Here is a 21,430-nt window from a genome sequence, read left to right as displayed (position 1 = left end):
AGTTATTCAGTGTGAAAACATCTGTGACACGACTACTTTAAAAATCATGCAGTCTGAACTCGGCATTATTTATAAACTAATTTCAAGAGGATCACGTGCTTATGATTGACATGGCTGGCCCGAATCAAGCTAATGTACGATCCACCAATCAGACGATTCCTAACTTAGTATAAATAACCAAAGCATCTTACCTTAGTCAAATTCGTCTTGAAGAATCCCCCCTTCCACCGCCTCTTCTCCTCTTTTCCTCTACAGGGCAGCACGGTGGCCTAGTAGCTAGCACTGTTGCCTCACAGCAAGAATGCCTCCGATTCGGGTCTCTACACGGCCAGTTGGCATTTCTGTGCGGAGTTCATGTTCTCCCCGTGGTTGCGTGGGTTTCCCCCGGGTCTTCCAGTTTCTCCGACAGTCCAAAACATGAGACATAAGTAAATGAACTCAAACAAATCAGCACTATTCACCTTATTCTTTGCGTACGAGCGGGCGCTGCCATTTAAATCTTTTTGGCTCGAGACTTCCGGTCTCATTTACTTCCATTTATTTTTAGATGTTAAAAACTGCTCGTTTTGCTGTTTGATGTTGCAAACTGATATTTTCTTATTAAACTATTCTACTTGGTCTGTATAGTCATGTAAACACTTGTTTGTAGAGCAAGTAGTTTGACCGTTTTCTACCGTTTTTTATTCCTTGTCATTTCTCCCACAGGCAACTGAATAGTGAAATTACACCAACAGCACACTCTCATAGTAATCCTTGGGGTAGGGGTCCTTGAGATCTACCTGAGCTCAAACTCTTCTCTTGCCCTGCAAATGGGTGGGAGCCCCGGGCTCGAGGATCTAATGAGCTCAGGGCTCTCTCCCGGAACAGCATGCCAATCTTTATTACCAATCATCAGCTAAATGTGAACTCTTGAAGTGAGGTTTATTTATAAACTAATTTCAAGAGAATCACATGCTTATGATCTACCACAGCTGGTTTCGCATTAGCTAATCAAGATCTCCCAATCATATGATTCCTAATGACCCTGCCAAGCCGGTGGGTGTTTCTGTGAGGAGTTTGTATATTCTCCCCGTGTTAGCGTGGGTTTCCTTGGGTTCCCTATAGTTTCCTCCCACCATCCAAAGATGTACGTAATACATAACAGATTTAGCAAACCAGGCACTTGTCTAACTCCCTTCTTTCTCAAGTGTTCCCTTAGCTACTGCAGCCGGGGAGTTTTTGAGATCCACCTGAGCTCAAGCTCCCCTCTCGCTCTGCGAACGGGAGAGAGCCCTCGGCTCGAGAAGACCTTGAGCTCAGGGCTCTCTCTCGGGAGAGTATACCAACCAAGCTTTTGATAGATCATCAGCTAAGCGTGAACTTTTGAAAAAATGGTATGTGGTTTTGTTTTAAGAGAACATGTGATGGTAAAATGTGTGTCAATTGACAAACCAGCAGGCTGAGCACATTCTAAAACATCTGAAATGTTGCTTTGGTCATAGTTAAACGCCTTAAACATTTCAGTATTAGTGTTATTATAATATTAATTACCTCCAGAATTGTCAAGAGTGACTGCACTCCACATCTTACACCTTCAAACACCACCACACATTCATTGCATGCCGGCATTGTCTTCTGAGGCGCAAGTCATTTATTCAATGAAGAAAAGATTTATGCAGCTTCTCCTACCGCAGCAAACTCAGCTGTGCTATAGAGCAGGGGTTCCCAAACTTTCAGCACGCGACCCCTAAAATAACAATGCCAGTGACTTGCGACCCCCAATATCCTCTGAGGTGGTTGTAAATACAGAAAACTTGCATGCAATGGCACACACACACACACACACACCAATAGACCAAAGTCTATTCTTCGTTTAATTTTTTTATGTATGTCAGTGCTGTAAATGGGCCAGAAAGTTTAACCTGGTGTTATAAAATCAATCTGCTGCATCTGACGCTATTGCTGTCTTTAATATAATGTATTTACCCCAGTAGTCGCAATCCAATAGAACAAATAAATAAGCTACTATAGTAACTATAAACGACTGTTTTTTTCTCTTCAGTTGGTTATGGATAAAATATGGTAATTCTTGTGGCCTAATAATAATAATAAGTAGATTTTTGGAAATAACCAGGCGACCCCCCTTCATTGTTCCGTGACCCCTCAAGGGGTCCCGACCCCCACTTTGAGAACCACTGCAATAGAGAGTAAATTGAATTAAAAATAGTTACGTTTTCTCATGAGTTCAGGCTGGTTATTCTTTCTGAGAATAAATAATTCGTGCAAATGAATCCACTGAAAAAACCTGTTTTGGTAATCTTCAATCAAGGCTGGCCATTTGTGTATGTATGTAAAGTGGCAGTCCTTCTCTGTTGACATCAGTTTGACACTTCAGCCACAATATTCTTAACCACACCCCTTTCGCCGCAATATTGGGAATGACTAAAGAGAATGATGCACCAAACTAAAGCTCCACCCCCTACTCAATATTCAGTTTTGGTTAGAAGTACATCAACATACCGGTTCACTGTAGGTTTATGTCAAATTTTATGGTAAAAAGTTCTTTAATTTTGAAACAAAAACAGATCCAGCAGTAAATCAGCTCTAATAATATACAGTCGTTTGACTGTTCATCATTTGCTTTTTAATTTTTCAAATATACAATTATGAAACGTTTTCAGTGCAAAAGCATACAAAAAATACGTTGAGTAATAAAAAAATCATCATACATATTCAAATCCTGACTGCCACATTAAAAAAATAATAAAAAAATAATTAATTGTAATTGAATAGACAAACAAAAGACAAGGACATAAAATGCTAAATAATTTTACAGAAAGGAATATTGCATGTTTTTTGTCTAAGCTGAGTCTAACAGACACGATTTTAGTCGACTTAGAGGTTGCCAGATAACCAAAGAAAGGATTCCAGGTCCAGGTTTGTTCTTTAAAGCTGTTTAGAAAGCCTCAAGTGGTATAATCCTACAGATGGCCAGCAGCCATTGATTTAAACTGGGGCGTTCTTCATTAATCCACTTTACAAGAATACATTTTCAAGCAAAGCAAAGTATTTAGACTGTTTCTGTTCTGACAGTTATAAGCTACTATATTTGCTTTAATTTAGTTCAGTATTCATGTGAGCTCTGCAAAGACCATGCTGTAAGTCATGAAATGATCCACAAAGTCTGACACCTGAAGTTAACGCTGACTTTTGACTCTGGCAGGGTGAACCCGGGCCAAGGGGTGAGCAAGGACGTGAAGGATCATCCGGAGCAAATGGAGAGCCGGTGAGTGATGAAAGCAATACTCAGTGATTTACAGCAGATTCTGTGAGTGTGTCCGATTGTGTAAATCCTTCAGTATTTGAAAGATTGCAAGCGTTCAAATCACTAAATTCATTTATTTTAAAATCATCATTACATACATTAGATGTTTGCTTAAATTCTGAGTTTTCACAGTGCTGCTTAATTGAGCAGTATGTAAAACATAAGGCGCTTAAACAAGGATGAAAGCATATGACCTCAGGACTCAGGCATTCTGGGAGGCCCTCTGAAATCTCTGAGATCATCATCGGGCCTCTGGGTCATGTTAACGTAACTTGAGGAACAAAGACATTGGTCCGGTGGTTCCTCCATTTGTGATGGTCTGGCCAGTGGGAGGAGAAACTGCGACAGATGTATATGTTCAGATGGACTCCAGATGGACGAGCTCAAGCCTGAGCGCCAGATGAAGTTTAACAGCTAAAAGCGTACAAATGTTCTTGCATGACCAAAATATACGGTAAAGGTGACGTCATTTCAGGCTGTAGAGCTGAGTGAGGGTCTGAAATCTATTTAGGATCTCCAACCAGGCTATAATCATATGAAAATAAATAAAGATTATTATATAGAGAAGAGCGCTGATGATTGTTTTGTGTCCACATGTGGAAAAGTGGGTAACACTTTACTTGAATTGAGTGTTCATAAGCCTGCCATAAAACGTTTATAATGTGAATTAAATTTTATGCATGCTTATTATTGTACCTGTTATTAAGTTTAATTTGCTCAGTTATGTCATTTTAAATGCAAAGATGACATTATTTGTTATGACATCTTGACAGGAATACGTCACAACTGGTCTTTATCTTTGTCATAACATACAGTCACTTGTCATAAATCTGTCATAAACATAATTGTCATGAGTATTATAATTATATTTAATATTTTTTTCGGATGGATTTCAGTGGAACAACCTGTATCATGAAAATCCTCATTAAAATTGTCAGTACTCTGTCAAATCATTTTTAGGGCGTCATTTTATTTTAAATTAAATTGTTTATATTAATTTACATATTTAATAACATATTCGGCCTGCCCCACTGTAGATGAGGTAAAAAAATATTATTGGTACTTTTATAATGTATGACATTCATGACAATCATGTTTATGACAGTTTTATGACAAGTTTTGTTGTCTTGGTAATGTGAAGTTTCAAAAACAGGTTGTGATGTATTTGTTTATGTCAAGTTCATGCAAGCATTTTTATCTTTGCATTTAAAATGTCATTATTGCCCGTATGACACTAAATGGCAGTTGTTATAAGCATGCATAAAATCTCATTCACATTGCGATTTTATAATCATTATTATAAAAGTCTTATGAATGCTCCTTCAAGTAAAGTGTTACAGAAAACTGTAACCAGTATGAGAAACAGGACGTTGATTACTAGTATAAATTGGATCCGCACACAGACATTTGGATCCAATAGAAGCACATTTACACCATTCTTTGGTGCAGCTTCTTTGACAAACTAAAATCTTATGAGATTAAATTTACATTATGACTTATGAAAATAGAAACTTTAGCCTAGATTTTGACATTATTTGCCCTATCATACACCCAACGCAATAAGGCGCAAGACGTGTTTGGTGTGATTTGTTGCAAATTTCAGATCAGTGCAACCCTAATTTTCAGGTTTTGCGCTATATTTTTTTTTAATAGCAAATCCATTTGCACCACCTTGTGGACTCAAGGGTGTGCTGGTCTAAAAAGGAGGTGTATTGAGGCGCATTGTTGGCGCGTGGCTATTTTGCTATTTTTTTGCTAATATACCACGCCATTGACCAACTAAAAGCAGGTCTAAAGTTCAGCGCTCAGTGCGTTAGTTGTGTGCCTAGGCAGTCAAAATGCTTAATACACACAGGATGCACAGCAACACACTAATATCTGTACATATGAAAAAATGAAAATAAAGGATTAAAATGTTACAAAAATTATGATTTTCTACATAGATATATAAAAAAAAACACTAACTTTATGCCTCCTTCATGTCCAGAGGGATTTTTTCAGTTCATTCATGACAGTTTGCATTTGTATAATGTTTTTGCATTTTGTTATTATTGTTCATTTATTTGTTTGCTGAAAATTAGAACTCAATTTGGAAATAATTTTGAAACAAATGTTTGTGCTTAACAAACTAAATTACATATGTAGGCTAATGGATGTCTTCAATGGAGTGAGTTTCCACCGTTTCCTTATCCACAAAAGTAAAGGAGTAAAGTAAAGATTAAAAGTAAAGTAGTAAGAAAGTAAAAAGGCTTATGTGTAGGAGGCTCATTCTTTATCCTCACGCTGCAGATGCTCTGATTAACTGTTTTCTCGCTAGTGAAGTCTTTGTTTTTCCATTCAGTTTTTCCACTTACTAAGTCCACCATGTAAATAACAAATGCACCATGGCGAGACGCAACTGACTCTAAAAGGGAATGGGAGATGAGACTCTGATTCGTTTAATGCATGTTGTGCTCCAAACACACCCATAACTCATTGAGAGAATAAGCACAACCTTGTTAGACCATGTGCCAGGGTGCAAAGCGAATTTTTCTATCCTAAATATAGCAAAAGTGGATTCAGACACATTAAGCTTTTGCACCATGCGTATTAGACTTTGCGCTTAGATCTTTAAAATAAAGTAATGACGAACATAAGTCAGTAATGACAAAGAAGTCTTTAGCATGACTGACTTTTTATCTCAAAATTGAAATTTACTAACAAGTTTTTGCTAGTTATCCTTTAAAATACACGCAAACGTGATCAAACATGAGATAAAAGTTACAATTATAAAAAAGTTAAAACTATGACACAAAGCCATAGTCGACATGGCTAAGGGTCATTTTGACATAAAACTAAATTTATGACTGATGTCTTGACATTTTGTCTGACAGAAGTGAGTATTTCTACAGCAAAACATATTAAGTTTATACTTTAACACTTTAGTTAACCCTTTTTATGTCGTCTCCTAGTAAATTGCGAATATGATCGCTTTAGGAGACCAGGTATGAAGAAACGTGAGCTTTAACCTGTTTAAAGTAGATGTTTTTGTAAAGCAGGGACCACATATATGTATTGTACATTGTTTAGTCAATCAAACTCAACAGTTTAACAATGGTGGTGTAACATTTGACATTTTATTTAATGCATCTCAAATATATGAACAATAAACAAGCAAAATGCTTTTGAGAGTTTGGAGAGTTGTTAGCTGCTGAATAACAAGCACATTTTGGATGATTATACATGCCAGACCACACTACAGATTTCCCAGCTGAAAATGAGCTGATCTGCTGAGATTTCTCTGTTGAATTCTTCAGTGTTACACCATCAGCAGCTGCTCCGCAGATCTGCACGCAGACTCGTTCTGTCAGCGCTACACTTCTCTCCGCAGCTCTTGTAAACTGCCAGGACAACACATTTCCGATGCCTCTCAGGACTGTAAATTTCCTGTGCAGTTTACGTGAGAGTGTTTGCAGCATCTGCATGTGTTTCAGGCTTTACTTGAAGACGTCTGTTGTGTCTCAGAAACAGCCCAGCTGCTCTTTAAGCTCTCACATGCTGTGTCCTTCACTAATATTGGCACATTGGTTAACAATGAGCAAAGAAGGCTGTGGAGAAATGTCATATTGACCTTTAGTTCAAAATAATAATAATAATAATAATAAAAAATGGACCAACAAACAAATAATGGGCCCTTTTCACAAGACAATTATGATTTAGATTTTAAAAATGTAGGTAACGCTTTAAAATAATGGTCCATTAGATAACGTATTTACTAACACAAACAGATATTATTAGTAATACATTCGCATTCGTTCATTTTCTTTCGGCTTAGTCCCTTTATTTATCAGGGGTCGCCACAGTGGAATAAACTGCCACTTATCCAGCACATGTTTTACACAGCGAATGCCCTTCCAGCTGCAACCCAGTACTGGAAAACATCCATGCACACTCATACACTTTGGCCAATTTAGTTTATTCAATTCACCTATAGCGCATGTCTTTGGACTGCGGGGGAAACCGGAGCACCCACACCAACATGGGGAGAACATGCAAACTCCACACAGAAATGTCAGCTGGCCCAGCTGGGACTCGAACCAGTGACCTTCTTGCTGTGAGGTGACAGTGCTAACCACTGAGCCACCATGTCTTCCCCTATTAATAATACATTTAATATTTATTTATCAAGTTAGTTCATATTAACCCATGAAGCATTAACTAATGTTAACAAGCACAACTTTGGATTTTAATAATGCATTAGTCAATGTTGAACTATGATTGTAACATGGAGACTGACAAGGAGGGATCCATCATGCAGGATTTATTAATAAAGCTTTCACTCAAACACACAATATGCACAAAGGTGCAAACACACATCAACTGTAGTATTAAAGGTTTCAAGGTTGGCGGCAAACAGACACAGAGTGATTTACTAGGCATGGGTCAAAGGCAGGCTGCGAGAATCAGAGTCCGTGTATCAGGCTTGGATCGTAGGCAGGCAGCGAGTATCAGAGTCCGTGTATCAGGCTTGGGTCGTCGGCAGGCAGCGAGTATCAGAGTCCGTGTATCAGGCTTGGATCGTGGGCAGGCAGCGAGTATCAGAGTCCGTGTATCAGGCTTGGATCGTGGGCAGGCAGCGAGTATCAGAGTCCGTGTATCAGGCTTGGGTCGTGGGCAAGCAGCGAGTATCAGAGTCCGTGTATCAGGCTTGGGTCGTGGGCAGGCAGAAGGCGAAGCAGAGTCAGAAACAGGCTGGAGTTATACACGAGAGATCAGGCAGGGAATAACGCTCAGTAATGCTGGCCGGGGCTAAACAAGACTTCGCACTGACTGAGTGTTTGTGTGCGGCTCATAAAGGGTACGTGGGTCGTTGACTAGATTCAGATCAGGTGTGTGCCTCTGCTGGCCAGCGAGGGGAATGACTGGGACCGAGTCGGTGACAATGATTAACAAATGCTTTACAAGACTACTGACACTTTAATTAATGCTAGTAAATACAATAAAATAACATTAACTAGTGGACCATTATGCTAAAGAGTTACCAAAATGTATGTACATTTATAAAGCTACACTTTATATTAAAGAATCTTTGCGTCAAATTACAAAAAAACGAATAACCGATTATTTTTCTGATGCAGCGTCTATGGGGGCTGGACAATAAATTTGATGTCTCTTCTGGCTGATTTATACAAATCAGTTTAATGTTTCCCTTTTTCTGACAGTCATAAAAAAACTATTATTTTAAAATATTTTTTATATATTAATATTTTTTATTAGTTTTTTTTCCTGTATTATTTTGACAAATAGAAATGCAAAAAAAGATTTGTTGTTCTCTCACATTCATTGCAATAATCCAGCAGCTTTTTGATAATGAGTTGAACTCTACTTCCTCTCTCTGTATGCATTGGATGAACACAATTTGTAGCATATTCCTCTTTCTTTTTCTACTTTGGAAAAGAGAGAATAACAAAGTGTCACTGCCTGAAACGACTCCAAAATGTTTTGCATATTTTCGGAAGGGATTAATTAATACGCATCAGACGCAGCGTGCAAAATTTGTGCTTGTGATGAAGTTTTCAGATCTTTATACGCCAAAGAAATACTCCACAACTACAAAAATACTCCACACCTGCAAATCAACATTATCCAACATCCCCACAAACAGTTTGGAAAGGTATCTTAAAAAAAAGCTTGTGCTTGTATCCAGAAGGTCAAGCATCTTCAGTTTTTGTCAATATTTTGAGCAAAGATTCAACAGATTAAACATTAAAGGCATTTTTTTAATCATCCTGTTAATTTTTCCTGGAGTGCCATTATTAGTGGAGGTCACTGTGACCTTTATTAGTGTTATTGAGGAGCAGTGCTCCCAGTGAATCATGGGTTTTTGTGAGTGAGCTCTTTTTATTGGTTTTGTCCTGGCAGAGGTGGTTTTCAGAGCACTTGAGTGGGTGTGATGGGAAAGAACTGAGTGTTCAAATAGCTGGAAATCTGGACGTGTTTCTGAACTCACTGCTCTTTCTCAAAGCCTGCCTCTTTTTTTTTTTTGTACTGATTTACACATTCTGCTCTTTGGAAATGTAATGCTGCTTTTTATTTGCTTTAAGCAAATAATTAGCTTTAGGTGTTTTACTGAGTCATTTACCAAAAAGTATATTTTTAGTCAATGACTCAGATGTCCTTAGTGAGCAAAAAGCTAAACATTAGATACATGTATGATTCCAGTGGCTCCAGAGTGTGGTCATGAATGGATCTGTGTCTTCACTGAAGACTCGTCAGTGTCCACACCCTTGACTACAGGGACTCGTATTTTAGTCTTTTGCATGGGAAAATTGATGCAGTTTATTTTATTACACAGCTTCTATATATAGCTTATATATAATAATGATAATATGTAATGTAATTCCTTTGACCTCTAAAGGTGCTCTAGCGACTGACGCTAGAGGCCATGGTCTTTAGCCTCCTTGTTAGAGCAACTGACTCCGATACAAAGAATCACCGGTTCGAACTCTGCTCAGACCGGGAACTAACAACCATTATTCAAATACATGCTGAACATTACAAATTGTGAAATTGAATGACTACATTAGCCCATATGCCAGTGGTGTCTAAACTCGTCTTGGTGGGCCGGTGTCCTGCAGATTTTAGCTCCAATTTGCCTCAACACACCTGCATGAATGTTCCTAGAAAGCCTAGTAAGAGCTTGATTAGCTAGCCCAGGTGTGTCTGATGGGGTTGGAACTAAACTTTGCAGGACACCGGCACTCCAGGACTGAGTTTGGATACCTCTACCCTGGTAAAAAATCATTCAGATGGGGTGCTAGTGGCTGGGATGCACAAGATTTGCCAGTCTGTCAAGTTTTAGACCATATTGGGCACAGCATGTGTATTAGGATATAACTTAGTTTTTTTTAACACACTTCGTTATTATTGTTCATTTATTTGTTTGTTGGAAATTAGAACTGAATTTAGAAATATTTTTGAAATAAATCTTTGCACTTAACAAACTAAATTAATTATTTATAGGCTAATTGATGTCTGTGCGTAAAGGTTTGCCTATCCAAGAGCGAAAGTGAAAGTTAATAATTAATCTCTCATTCTCGCGCTGTAGATGCTCTGTTTAACTGTTTTCTTGCTAGTGAAATACTCAGTTTTTCCACTTACACTTACTTTACGTCATGTAAATAGCAAATGCACTATGGCGTGACGCAACTGACTCTTAAAGGGAATGGGAGATGACACCATGATTGGTTTATTGTCAAAACACACCTATAACTCATCAAGAAAATAAGCTCAACCCTTTCAGACCATGCGCCACAGCGCAAAGCGGATTTTTTCATCCTTATATTAGCAAAAGTGGATTCTGACACACCCCTAATGTGTTTGCGTCCTGCGCTTTGCACTTTGCGCATGGATCATCAAAATAGAGCCCAAAGTCTGCCATGTACAGTAAATAGCACATGCGATATGGCGTGACGCAACTGACTCTTAAAGGGAATAGGAAATGAGACTCTGATTGGTTTATTCTCAAAACACACCTATAAATCATTAAGAGAGTTTCAGCTCAACCATGTTAGACCATGCGCCTTGGCGCAAAGCAGATTTTTACCTTCCTAAAATTTCAAAAGTGGATTCAGACACACCCTTAATGCTTTTGCGCCCTGCGCTTTGGACTTTGCGCCTGGATCGTCAAAATAGAGCCCAATAAGTCAACTTTAGAATTATCAATAGTTATATTCTGATGTCATTACTTTACTGTGCATTAATGACTAGGACATATTTAAAGTCTGTTGAAGTCCACCATTCAAAGTCTATTCAAAATGTATTATTTAACCAACAGTAGACCTACACATAATAGTGTTAATGTTGTTTTATCATATGTTTGAGAAATAACAAATATAACAATAATTATAGCCTACTCATATTACCCTTTATTTTTACATCTACAGAATCTTGAGAAAATCGTGATCTTTATTTTAAGCAAAAAAAAAAAAATGTGCTTGTTTTAGACAGAATCGTGCAGCTCTACAATATATGTGTGTATACTGTGTATGTATATTTATCATGTATATATTATTGTATATATGTGTATGTTTGAGAAAAAATGTATTTTTTGTTAGATATAATATATATATATATATATATATATATATATATATATATATATATATATATATATATATATATATATGTACTGTATATGATACACATTATATATGAATTTAGCTATTTATAAAAAAAAATAGTTTGTTTAATTTTTTGTTAATATGTATGTGTGTGTATCACATATAAATAAAAAAATATACAGTTGAAGTCAGAATTGTTAGCCACCCTCAATTATTAAACCCCCTGTTTATTTTTTTCCCCAATTTCAGTTTAATGGAGAGAAGATTTTTTCAGCACATTTCTAAACATAATAGTTTTAACAACTTATCTCTAATAACTGATTTATTTTATCTTTGCCATGATGACAGTAAGTAATATTTGACTAGATATTTTTCAAGACACTTCTATACAGCTTAAAGTGACTTTTAAAAGCTTAAATAGGTTAATTAGGTTAACTAGGCAGGTTAGGGTAATTAGGCAAGTTATTGTATAACGATGGTTTGTTTTGCAGATAGTCAGAAAAAAAATTAGCTTAAAAGGGCTAATAATTTTGTCCTTTAAATGGTGTTTAAAAATTTAATAACTGCTTTTATTCTTGCCGAAATAAAACAAATAAGGCTTTCTCCAGAAGAAAAAATATTATCAGACATACTGTGAACATTTCTTTGCTCTGTTCAACATCGTTTGGGAAATCTTTAAAATAGAAGAAAAAATTCAAAGGGGGGCTAATAATTCTGACTTTAACTGTATATAACGTAACATATCTTACGTTAAAACAAACTTTTATTGTGGATGTAATTAATCACGCACTACTTTTTAAATTAAAATTAAAACACGGAAAACAGTTGTCATTTTATTTAAGAATTCATTATAATATTTAATTTTTATTATTACATGCATTTATAATTCTCCTTACATTTCCACCAGGGTGAGCAAGGAAGAGCAGGGCAGCCAGGTTATCGTGGCGATGAGGGTCCTGCTGGGCCAGAGGTGGGTTAATGTTAACTAGCCTTGATAACCCTTCACCTTGACCTGTTTGATCTATCTTATACAACTGATCTCCATCATATATCTCGTGTCTGTGTTTTAGGGAGATAAAGGGCCCAGAGGAATCAAAGGGGCTCCAGGAGACAGAGGCCTGATGGGAGAGAGGGTCAGTTAGTCCTGTTGAACTTCACAGCTGGTTTAACTAACAAGTGCTGGTTATCTATGACCATAATGCTGTGTTTTTCTACTCAGGGTGAAGACGGACCTCCAGGAAACGGGACGGAGGGTTGTGCTGGCTTTCAGGTACAGCAAATTTCTGTTGATTAAATGTTTTGCCAATTAAAGTCATATTTAGTGAGTGTATGCATTGCTTTTGTGTCTTTTGTGTCTGATTTTAGGGTTATCCTGGTCCAAGGGGAGATCCTGGAGCACCTGTAAGTATCCTGATTATTACAGAAGATTACTGGCAACCAATGCTAGAGTTCACATTCATTTCTTCTGCTTTGAAACTGATTTTGATTTGATTAATAACACTTTTGGCCCTCTAATATGGTTGTTTGCAGTCAAATTTGACCATAATTATTTGATTTTCTTATGAAATTAACGTATTACTTTTCATTTGAAGAACAATTTTCTTTAGTGTTTTTATTTTTTTGAGGGGATTTCATTAAAATACATTTGCTAATTATAAATTTTATGTTTATACATAGTGTGAGAAAAACACACATTAATTCTGTTTTTGAAGTTGATAAACAACTGTTAAAAATTTGTAAAGAGAACTACCCTTCAACTAGAGGGTTGTTAAATTATTATATATACCTCATTGAAACTGTGGGTCTTTTCAAAACAAAACAAAATAAAATAAAATAAAATAAAATAAAAATGCATATTAATAAATAAATATAGTATAATTAATATATGAATATATTTACTGAATATATTGATAAATAATTAATATAAAATGAATATATTTAATAGATTATGCATGTAACAAGAAATGCCTATTTTGATATTTCTGTTACTTTGTATTACATACATTATTTTTATCTTTAACTTTTTCTAAATAATTATTTTATAAATGTGTAAAATTTTCAAATGTAAAAATTCTACTCTTTATTTTGGTATATAATGTAAAAAAACACTATTTCATTTCAAATAGTCATTTCAAAACAAAACAAATAAAAAAATAAAATAAATTATAAATAAATTAAAAATATATAAATGAATAAACATAGTATAATGAATATATTGATTAATAAAATATGGAAATATATTTAATTAATTTATAATAAATATATTTGATAAATTGTGCATATTGCCCATAATGCCTGTTTTGAAATATCTGTTACTTTGTATTAGTTTTTTTTTCTAAATAATTATAATTTGTTTATAAATAATTTTATTATAAATGTGTGAAATATTTAAGCGTAAATTGTATTTTATAGATAATGTATTCACACACACTAATTCTGTTTTTGAAGTTATGATTATGGTATTATGACAAACAATTTATAAAAATGAGCAAAGAACTCCAAAGGGTTGTTATTATTATATATTCCTTAATCCTAAAAAACTATGGGTAATTTCAAAACAAAATAAAATTAAATAAAAAACAGTAATAAAAAAATAATTAATAAAATACATTAAATCTAAAAAATAATAAAATAAAAATATCTATTAATGAATGAATATATTTACTGACTATATTAATGAATATAATGTGAATATATTTAATTAATGTAAAATAAATATATTTAATGAATTATGCAAATGACCCGTAATAATGGTTTTGACATTTTTGTTATTTTGTATGACATTTTTATTTTCAACATTTTTTTCTAATTAATTATAATACATTTTATTTTTATATATAATGTAAAAAACACACTAATTCTACTTTTGAAGTAATGAATATGAAATTATCATAAGCAACTCTAAAAAAATGAGCAAAGAACACCAGAAGATTGTTCAATTATTATATATACCTCACTAAAAACTGTGGTTATTTTTAAAATAAAATAAAATATAATAAGATAAAATAAAATAAAATGTATATATCAATAAATAAATAATTAATATATACTAAATAAATTTAATAAATTATGCAAATAACCCATAATGCTTTTAATTTTTTTTATTACATACGTTATTTTTATTTTATACAGTTTTTTCTAAATAATTATATTATAAATGTGTAAAATATTCAATGTAAAAATTCTAAATTAAATTTTTAGATATAATGTAAAAAAAACAAAAAACACGCTAATTCTATTTTGATAAACAACTCTGAAAAATTTGCAATGAAAGCCAGAGGGTTGTTAAAAGATTATTTATACCTCCCTAAAAACTATGAGTCTAAATAAAATAAAATAAAATAAAATATAAAATAAAAATAAAAAATAAATAAATAAATAAATAAAATACCTATGAATAAATATAGTAGAATGAATATATGAATATATTCAAAGAATATATTGATGAATGTACTGTAATAATATATAATGAATATGTTTGATAAATTACACATATAACCTGTAAACTTTATTACTTTGTATTAGTTTTTATTTTTACTTTTTTTCCATATTTATTTTATTGTTTCTTTGATCCCTGTGGAAAAATGAATCATGAAAATCCCCTGTCATGCACTCCTCAACCAAGTGTATAAATCACGTCTGCGGTTATCACTAAATTCCAAATGATCTACCTGCTAAAAGATAGCCTCCATATGGAAGCTGATATTATTAATATTAAGAATGATTCACATGATTTGTTAGTGGTTTTTATTAGCGTTCCTAACCGCTGATTCACAAATGTAATGAATCATTAGGGGGGTTTAGTGAATATGTGTCTCTCAGTAGGGAAACACAACAGCTGAATGTGCTCATGGCAGCAGATGTAAATTGTCTAGACTGAGACACAGAGTCCAGACGTTATGAGGAGACACTTGACGAGCTGACGCAGCACAGATAATTCCTCTCATCTAATCTCTCTCTCTTACGTTTTCTCGAACTTCTCACTTTCAAGGGTGGAAAAGGAACCCCAGGACCCAAGGGAGATGATGGAGAGCCGGGTGACACTGGATTAGATGTGAGTTCGTTTAAATGCATCTCTGCTCATTGCTGTGTATCACTTTATTTGAGGATGTCCCCTCTTTCAAAGTGCTTTCCATAGCGATCTTAACACTTCTGTTTTTATTTCCATTTTGACCTTTCCATGAAATCCTTCTCTTATAAAGGAATGCACTGGGTTCAAGACAAGTGAAGCACTATATTCAAGGGTTTAAAAAGGGTTTAGTTATCATGCAAACTAGGCCTGCACAGTATATAATTTCAGCATACGTCATTTGCAATGGTCACATCACAGGATATGCAATTTTGACTTCATATATTATTATATTTTATATTATAATTGATCATTTAGTGATTTTTAAAAGCATTAAAAGAACAAAAAATCTGAATATATTCGAATAAGAATGGTAGGACTGTGGCTCAATGATTAGCATTGTTGCCTCACAGTAACAAGGTTGCTGGTTCGAGTCTCAGCTGGACCAGTTGGCATTCCTGTGTAGAGTTTGCATGTTCTCCCTGTGTTCGCGTGGGTTTCCTTAAGGGGCTCCGGTGTTCAGATAACTTTGAAGATCCTAAAAGTTCATAAAAGTTTCATTAAATGATTAATAACTGTCACCGTAATATTAAAAATCAATCTTCGTTAATGTCTTTGGCTGCATTTACACTGCAGATATTGATGGTCGATTCCGATTTTGTGACTGTATCCGATTTTTTTGATGACCTGCTTACATCATCTTTTAAAAGCAGCTCGTATCCAATCGTCTGCATTTACACGGCAAAGGTGCAATGACCAGGAAAAAAAGAGCAGGTGCTGACTAACAGCTCATAATAAAAAAGTGCTCTTTTCTGTAATCCTGTATGTAATCTTTTTGGAGCTTTTGACAAGCTGCTTTACTAGTTTGACAGAAAAGTTCTCATTTGTCCATGTTCTTTTGATATATAGGCTTTTTTAAACCTTTAGGCATCTTATGTCCATGGCGTGATTTATGCGCGTGATGTGTGCACTAGTTTTATATTAGTTATATTGGTTATGTGGCGGACATTGCACTCTCTCGCTCTCGTTAACATGCTTAAATACCTGTGCTATATGACAATATGAAAGCTGTTTAAGTCCTCGTGTATGAGATTTAAGGTTTGGGACTCTGCTGAAGTGTGTTCTGAAATAAAAGTGTCAGGCTTGACAACATTCGCTATGGTTTTTAATGACATGCGACTCGCATTGACAGGTGAAAATCCGATCTACCTGCTTACACTGCAGACACGAGAACACAGATCCGAATGATATGGGATAAATTTCCACATATGATGAACAAGGCCTGAATCTGATTTGACTAAATCGGAATCCATGTGATTTGTTCCTGCTTGCACATACATGGGCCATATCTGTTCTGTGCCACATGGAAGAAAAAAAATCAGGATTAAGTCAATTGAACAGTGCAGTGCAAAAAGTAATCTAAAATATTGTCAATAAAGTAATGATAACTGTGGCCATATCTCCATTCTTGTCAAAAAAGGAGACAAAACTAAATAGGAAATTATAGCAAACAAATGAAACTCTTGTCCCTCTAATGCAGGGGTGGCCAACCCTGTTCCTAAAGAGCCACCTTCTTGCAGATTTCAGTTGCAACCCATATCAAACAACTGCATCAAGCAACTGAAATCTGCTGGAAGGTGGCTCTCCAGAAACAGGGTTGGCCACCCCTGCTCTAATGAATGTCCAGATAACCACATTATTGAAAACCCTAAACTTTATAAAAGTGTCATTAAGTGATTGATAACTGTGTCTATAATAATAAAAATCCATCTTTGTTAGTGTTATAGGATAGTAATTTGTAAAATTGTCAATAAAGTAAAGATGTGGCTATATTTCAATAGTCAGTCAAAACTGAATAAAAAATTAGCATTAAATGTCATTAAAGCATTAATAAATGTCATTAAAGCATTATTAAATCAATCCATATGAATGGATTAATTGTTAATCGGGTGCACATGATAAAAAGGTTTACACTTGGCACAGGACTGGAAATGAAATGGCAGCTAAAGAAAGTTGCGTTTTCCATCTATTAAATGTCCAGATAACCACAACTTTAAAGGCCCTAAAAGTTTATTAAAATGCCTTTAATTGATTGATAACTGTATTAAAAATCTATCTTTGTTAATGTCATAAGAAAATAATCTAAAATATGGTCAATTAGGTGATGGTAACTGTGGCTATTACAATCTTTCATCGTTTAAAAAAAAAAAAGAAAATTAGCAAACAAATGAAACTCTTGTCCCTCTATTGAAAGTCGACTTAAACAAACTTTGACATAAAAAAGACCATTAAAGTATCTTTAAATTAATCAATATGAATAGAGCAGGTAAATCTGAGACCGCTTTATGTGATGAACAGATTGAACATCAAATATTGTACGATAGAGACTGAGGCTTAATCTTTATGAATTTTTCAGATCTTCTACATTTTGGTAATCAGCTCTTATAATGGAGGGTCTAAAAATTGTCAGGCTTCTTAAAAGATCTTTATTTGGGTTTCTAAGATTAAACAAATCATCAACGCTGAGAAAATAGTGAGATGTATGTTCATTTCTGAATGATGTGTCTCTTTAAGAATTTGTCCTGCTCTCTTGTGTATCAGTCACACATACATCATAGTCTCAGCGTTTTGTTGAGTTCAGACAGCTGTGTGTTTCTTGTTGTTATGGATTCAAGGAAGCAAAGTTCAAGATACTTGTCTTTTTTTGAGGAGGAGGAGGAGGGTGAAGTATTTTTTTTTATTTACTGTAGTTTCAAGCATTTCAAAGGAAGTCTTAAGATGTTTGATTTCACCACAGTTATTTGTGTGTGTGAAAATCACGACAGAGCCAAGTTATCTTTTTTGATAAACAGGGTAAACATTGTGATCTTGAATGCATGCATTAATAAACAGTCCATTTTAGAGACATCTATGCTAATAAATCCGTTTGGATAAACAAGCAGACTTGACAGCAGAAATTCGCTGGATGTTCATGTTTTAGACTTTTCTAACGCCAGACTTCTCAGCTGGTTTACATTCTTTTTAACGGCCCCCACACACACTTTCAGTCCAACAGATGGATCTGAAAACAACATGTGCTGCTGAAGAGCCACAGATTTGGACCCAGTGCTGTTTTCTGTGTCTGATGATTGATTTTAGATCATGGAAGTTGTGGTGAAGTGGTTTGGACTTGGTCAGTGAACTCAGGACTCCTGCTGTCTGCTTTAGTTTTGTTACGTGGTTTTAGAAAATCTGATGGGACGGTTGATGTAACACTGTCAGTACAGAGGTATCATTGTAGTTGAGGCACTATTGCTATTTTTGGCCAATCACAACGGTTGATTTCACCACTGTAGAAACACCTGCTCTTTTTAAAGGATGTATCCATGATCTAGTTTTAAAGGGATAGTTCACACAAAAATGAAAAAGTTCTGTAAACTTTATTTGTATAACGCTTTTCACAATAATTATTGCTTCAAGGCAGCTTTATAAAAGGTGCACCAAGGTTATAATAGGTTTAGATTTTTCATTAGTTTTAGTTTTTATTTAATTTTGGACATTTTGTTTTCAAATTCAGTAAGTTTTATTAGGTTTAGAGGGAGATTTATTCGTTTTTATATTTTGAAATTGCTTTGTTTTAGATAAGTTTTTATTAGTTTCAGTATTAGCGTTAAAATCTAAAGACCTGTAACCATTTAATTCCATAGTAGGAAAAGTACTATTGAAGTCAATGATTACAGGTTTCCAACTTCAGAATATCTTCCTTTGTGTTTAACAGAAGAAAGAACCCCAAACGGATATGATGATGTTAATAAAGACAGAATTTTCAGTTTTGGGGGAACTATCCCTTTAAGTTTATTAGCAATACTTTCTGGTTTTATTTTTAATCATATTATTACAACCCCTAAGCTGAGATTGAGTTCACACCTGAATTATGTTTATACTAAAAACTGAAGTTTTTCATTTGCATATTTAAATGTTTTGATGACAATAAAGTAAAAATAATGTGGAAAACTTTTATACTAATTATGTCCTAATCTGCTGAACTTTCTGTATACCTTTTGATATTCTTTAGTTTTTTTTTAATTATTGTTTTTTAATATATTTTAAAACTCTTAGATTATTGCTCAGATTTTCACTTAAGCCCTGTCCACATGAACACGGGTATTTTCATAACAGCACCTTATTTCCACGCGGTTTGCTGTTTGTTCACATGAAAACGCAGTGTCAGGTGACTCAAACGGCAACTTTTAGAAAACTCCGGTCAGGGTAAAGATTTTTCAAAACTCTGGGAACAGTGTAGTTGTGTGGACGCTGAAATCGAAGCTTAGCCTCATGACATCAGCGTGTGCGCTGTTTTCTACTTTCTGATTGGCCAACACGCCTGGGTTCACTCCATTTGCGGCAAATGAATCGCGTATTCCACATTGTTCAACCGTGGGATGGTAATCCACCTTTGTACTAACTGTACATTTCCATTGAGTAGAATGCAAATGAATTTACTTACAAAATTAAATTCCCTGTTTGATGCAAACTCAATATAAAAGTGTTATTATTGCCACCTGTTGGTTTGGCATGCCCATTACTTGCATCATAGTGCGTTTTTGCATGTGTTCATGTAGAAAGAGATTTTTCTTTTTGGACGAAAGCGGAGAAAAGTCTGTTATTCAAATACCTGTGTACGTCTGGACATGGCCTAAAGTTGATTCTGGATTTAATTTGACATCCTAAAGCAAAACTGAATCTCCAACCTAGTCATATCAATATAATCATTCATAGAAATGCAGGTAAATATTGGCATTTATTATACTGTGTCCTAACAAGCACAGAAAAGTGCACTGCACTCCAAACCAAATGGATAGGTTTATAGACTAATTAATGAATATTAAACCTCATTAATATTTTTAAAAGTAAATGCCTAGGGATTTATGTTATTTTAGGAATGGTTAGTCAAGTTTAAACAAAATGTTCATGAAAATATTATGCAAACTATCTATTGACTCTTTCAATACAGCTATAAATGTTACGTAAAATGGTATTCAAACTTATATGGTAACATTTAAAACTGAATAAAGCACATAATCAGCACCGGAGATGATTATTGTCATAGGAGTTTATGCTGTTGTCAGAAACCATTTTTAAAATAAAAACTTCTCACGTCATACTTAAGACAAAATCTCCTTTTAACATGGAAAAGATATGTGTGAGAAATTACTTTTCAAAGCAGTCAGATATGCAATTTTTGCCTGACAGACAATAAATCAAGGGGAAAATTCCAGAGTTGCTTAGTACTTGAGCCATATTTACAGATTTCTAAATTGACCAATTATGCAACGACTAAGCAACCCCCCAGGCCTCTGTAGCAAGGTCATAGCAGTACACTAAACTACTTTACATTTAAGTAAATCAGAAACATCTCACACTTATTGAGTGTTTACGCTTTTAAGGAGATCTCCTCATCTTCCAATTGTACAGGCTGTTGTTTTTTGTCCCAGTTGATCCCACACATGTGCAAACATTTCAAAGATGCAATCATTCTCTCTCCGGTCTGTGTTTACAAGTGGAAATTTTCCGATTTCATCCCAAAATAAACAGCTCTGCCTGTCTGGGGTGGTCAGAAACCACCAGTAGCCTTCAAGCGCCTTAAAACAGAGGGTTTTGAACCCATGCATTCATCATTCAGACTTATTCCCATCAGGAGCTGCACGTCTGCAGGGACTTGACAGAAACCCGGCTGCAGATATAATAGCTAATGTTATTGTTTGTGTTGTCTTGCTGTGCTCTTCTGCAGCGCAAATGTTTGAGGAAATGTCCCACACGTTCAGTGCTTTGATCGTTTTTGTCTATTTTGCACATCTGCAGGATTATGATTGCAGTGCTCAGTTGATCTAATCACCAGGCACTTTTTGTGCTGTTTGTTTTTTGTAACTCAAGAATTCAAGCTTCCCAATGCAATACGCTGTGAAGCGGGACAAC

At 34.8% G+C, this 21,430-nt stretch overlaps 1 protein-coding gene across 1 annotated transcript in view; it reads left to right on the top strand.

Annotated features, from left to right (window-relative positions):
- Positions 1-21,430, top strand: part of col6a1 (collagen, type VI, alpha 1) — a 69,559-nt gene that overhangs the window by 23,868 nt on the left and 24,261 nt on the right. Inside the window, exons 20-25 of the mRNA XM_087272944.1 lie at positions 3,203-3,265; positions 12,314-12,376; positions 12,477-12,539; positions 12,626-12,676; positions 12,772-12,807; positions 15,398-15,460. Of these exons, the coding sequence (XP_087129070.1) occupies positions 3,203-3,265; positions 12,314-12,376; positions 12,477-12,539; positions 12,626-12,676; positions 12,772-12,807; positions 15,398-15,460 (339 nt within the window). The remainder of the gene's footprint in view (positions 1-3,202; positions 3,266-12,313; positions 12,377-12,476; positions 12,540-12,625; positions 12,677-12,771; positions 12,808-15,397; positions 15,461-21,430) is intronic.

The sequence above is a fragment of the Danio rerio genome, chromosome 11 (genome assembly GCF_052040795.2).
Source record: "Danio rerio strain M-AB ecotype USA chromosome 11, GRCz13ab, whole genome shotgun sequence".
NCBI classification, from domain to species: Eukaryota; Metazoa; Chordata; class Actinopteri; order Cypriniformes; family Danionidae; genus Danio; species Danio rerio.
The sequence above is the reverse complement of the archived record's forward strand: the minus strand, read 5'-3'. Positions and strand labels throughout refer to the sequence as shown.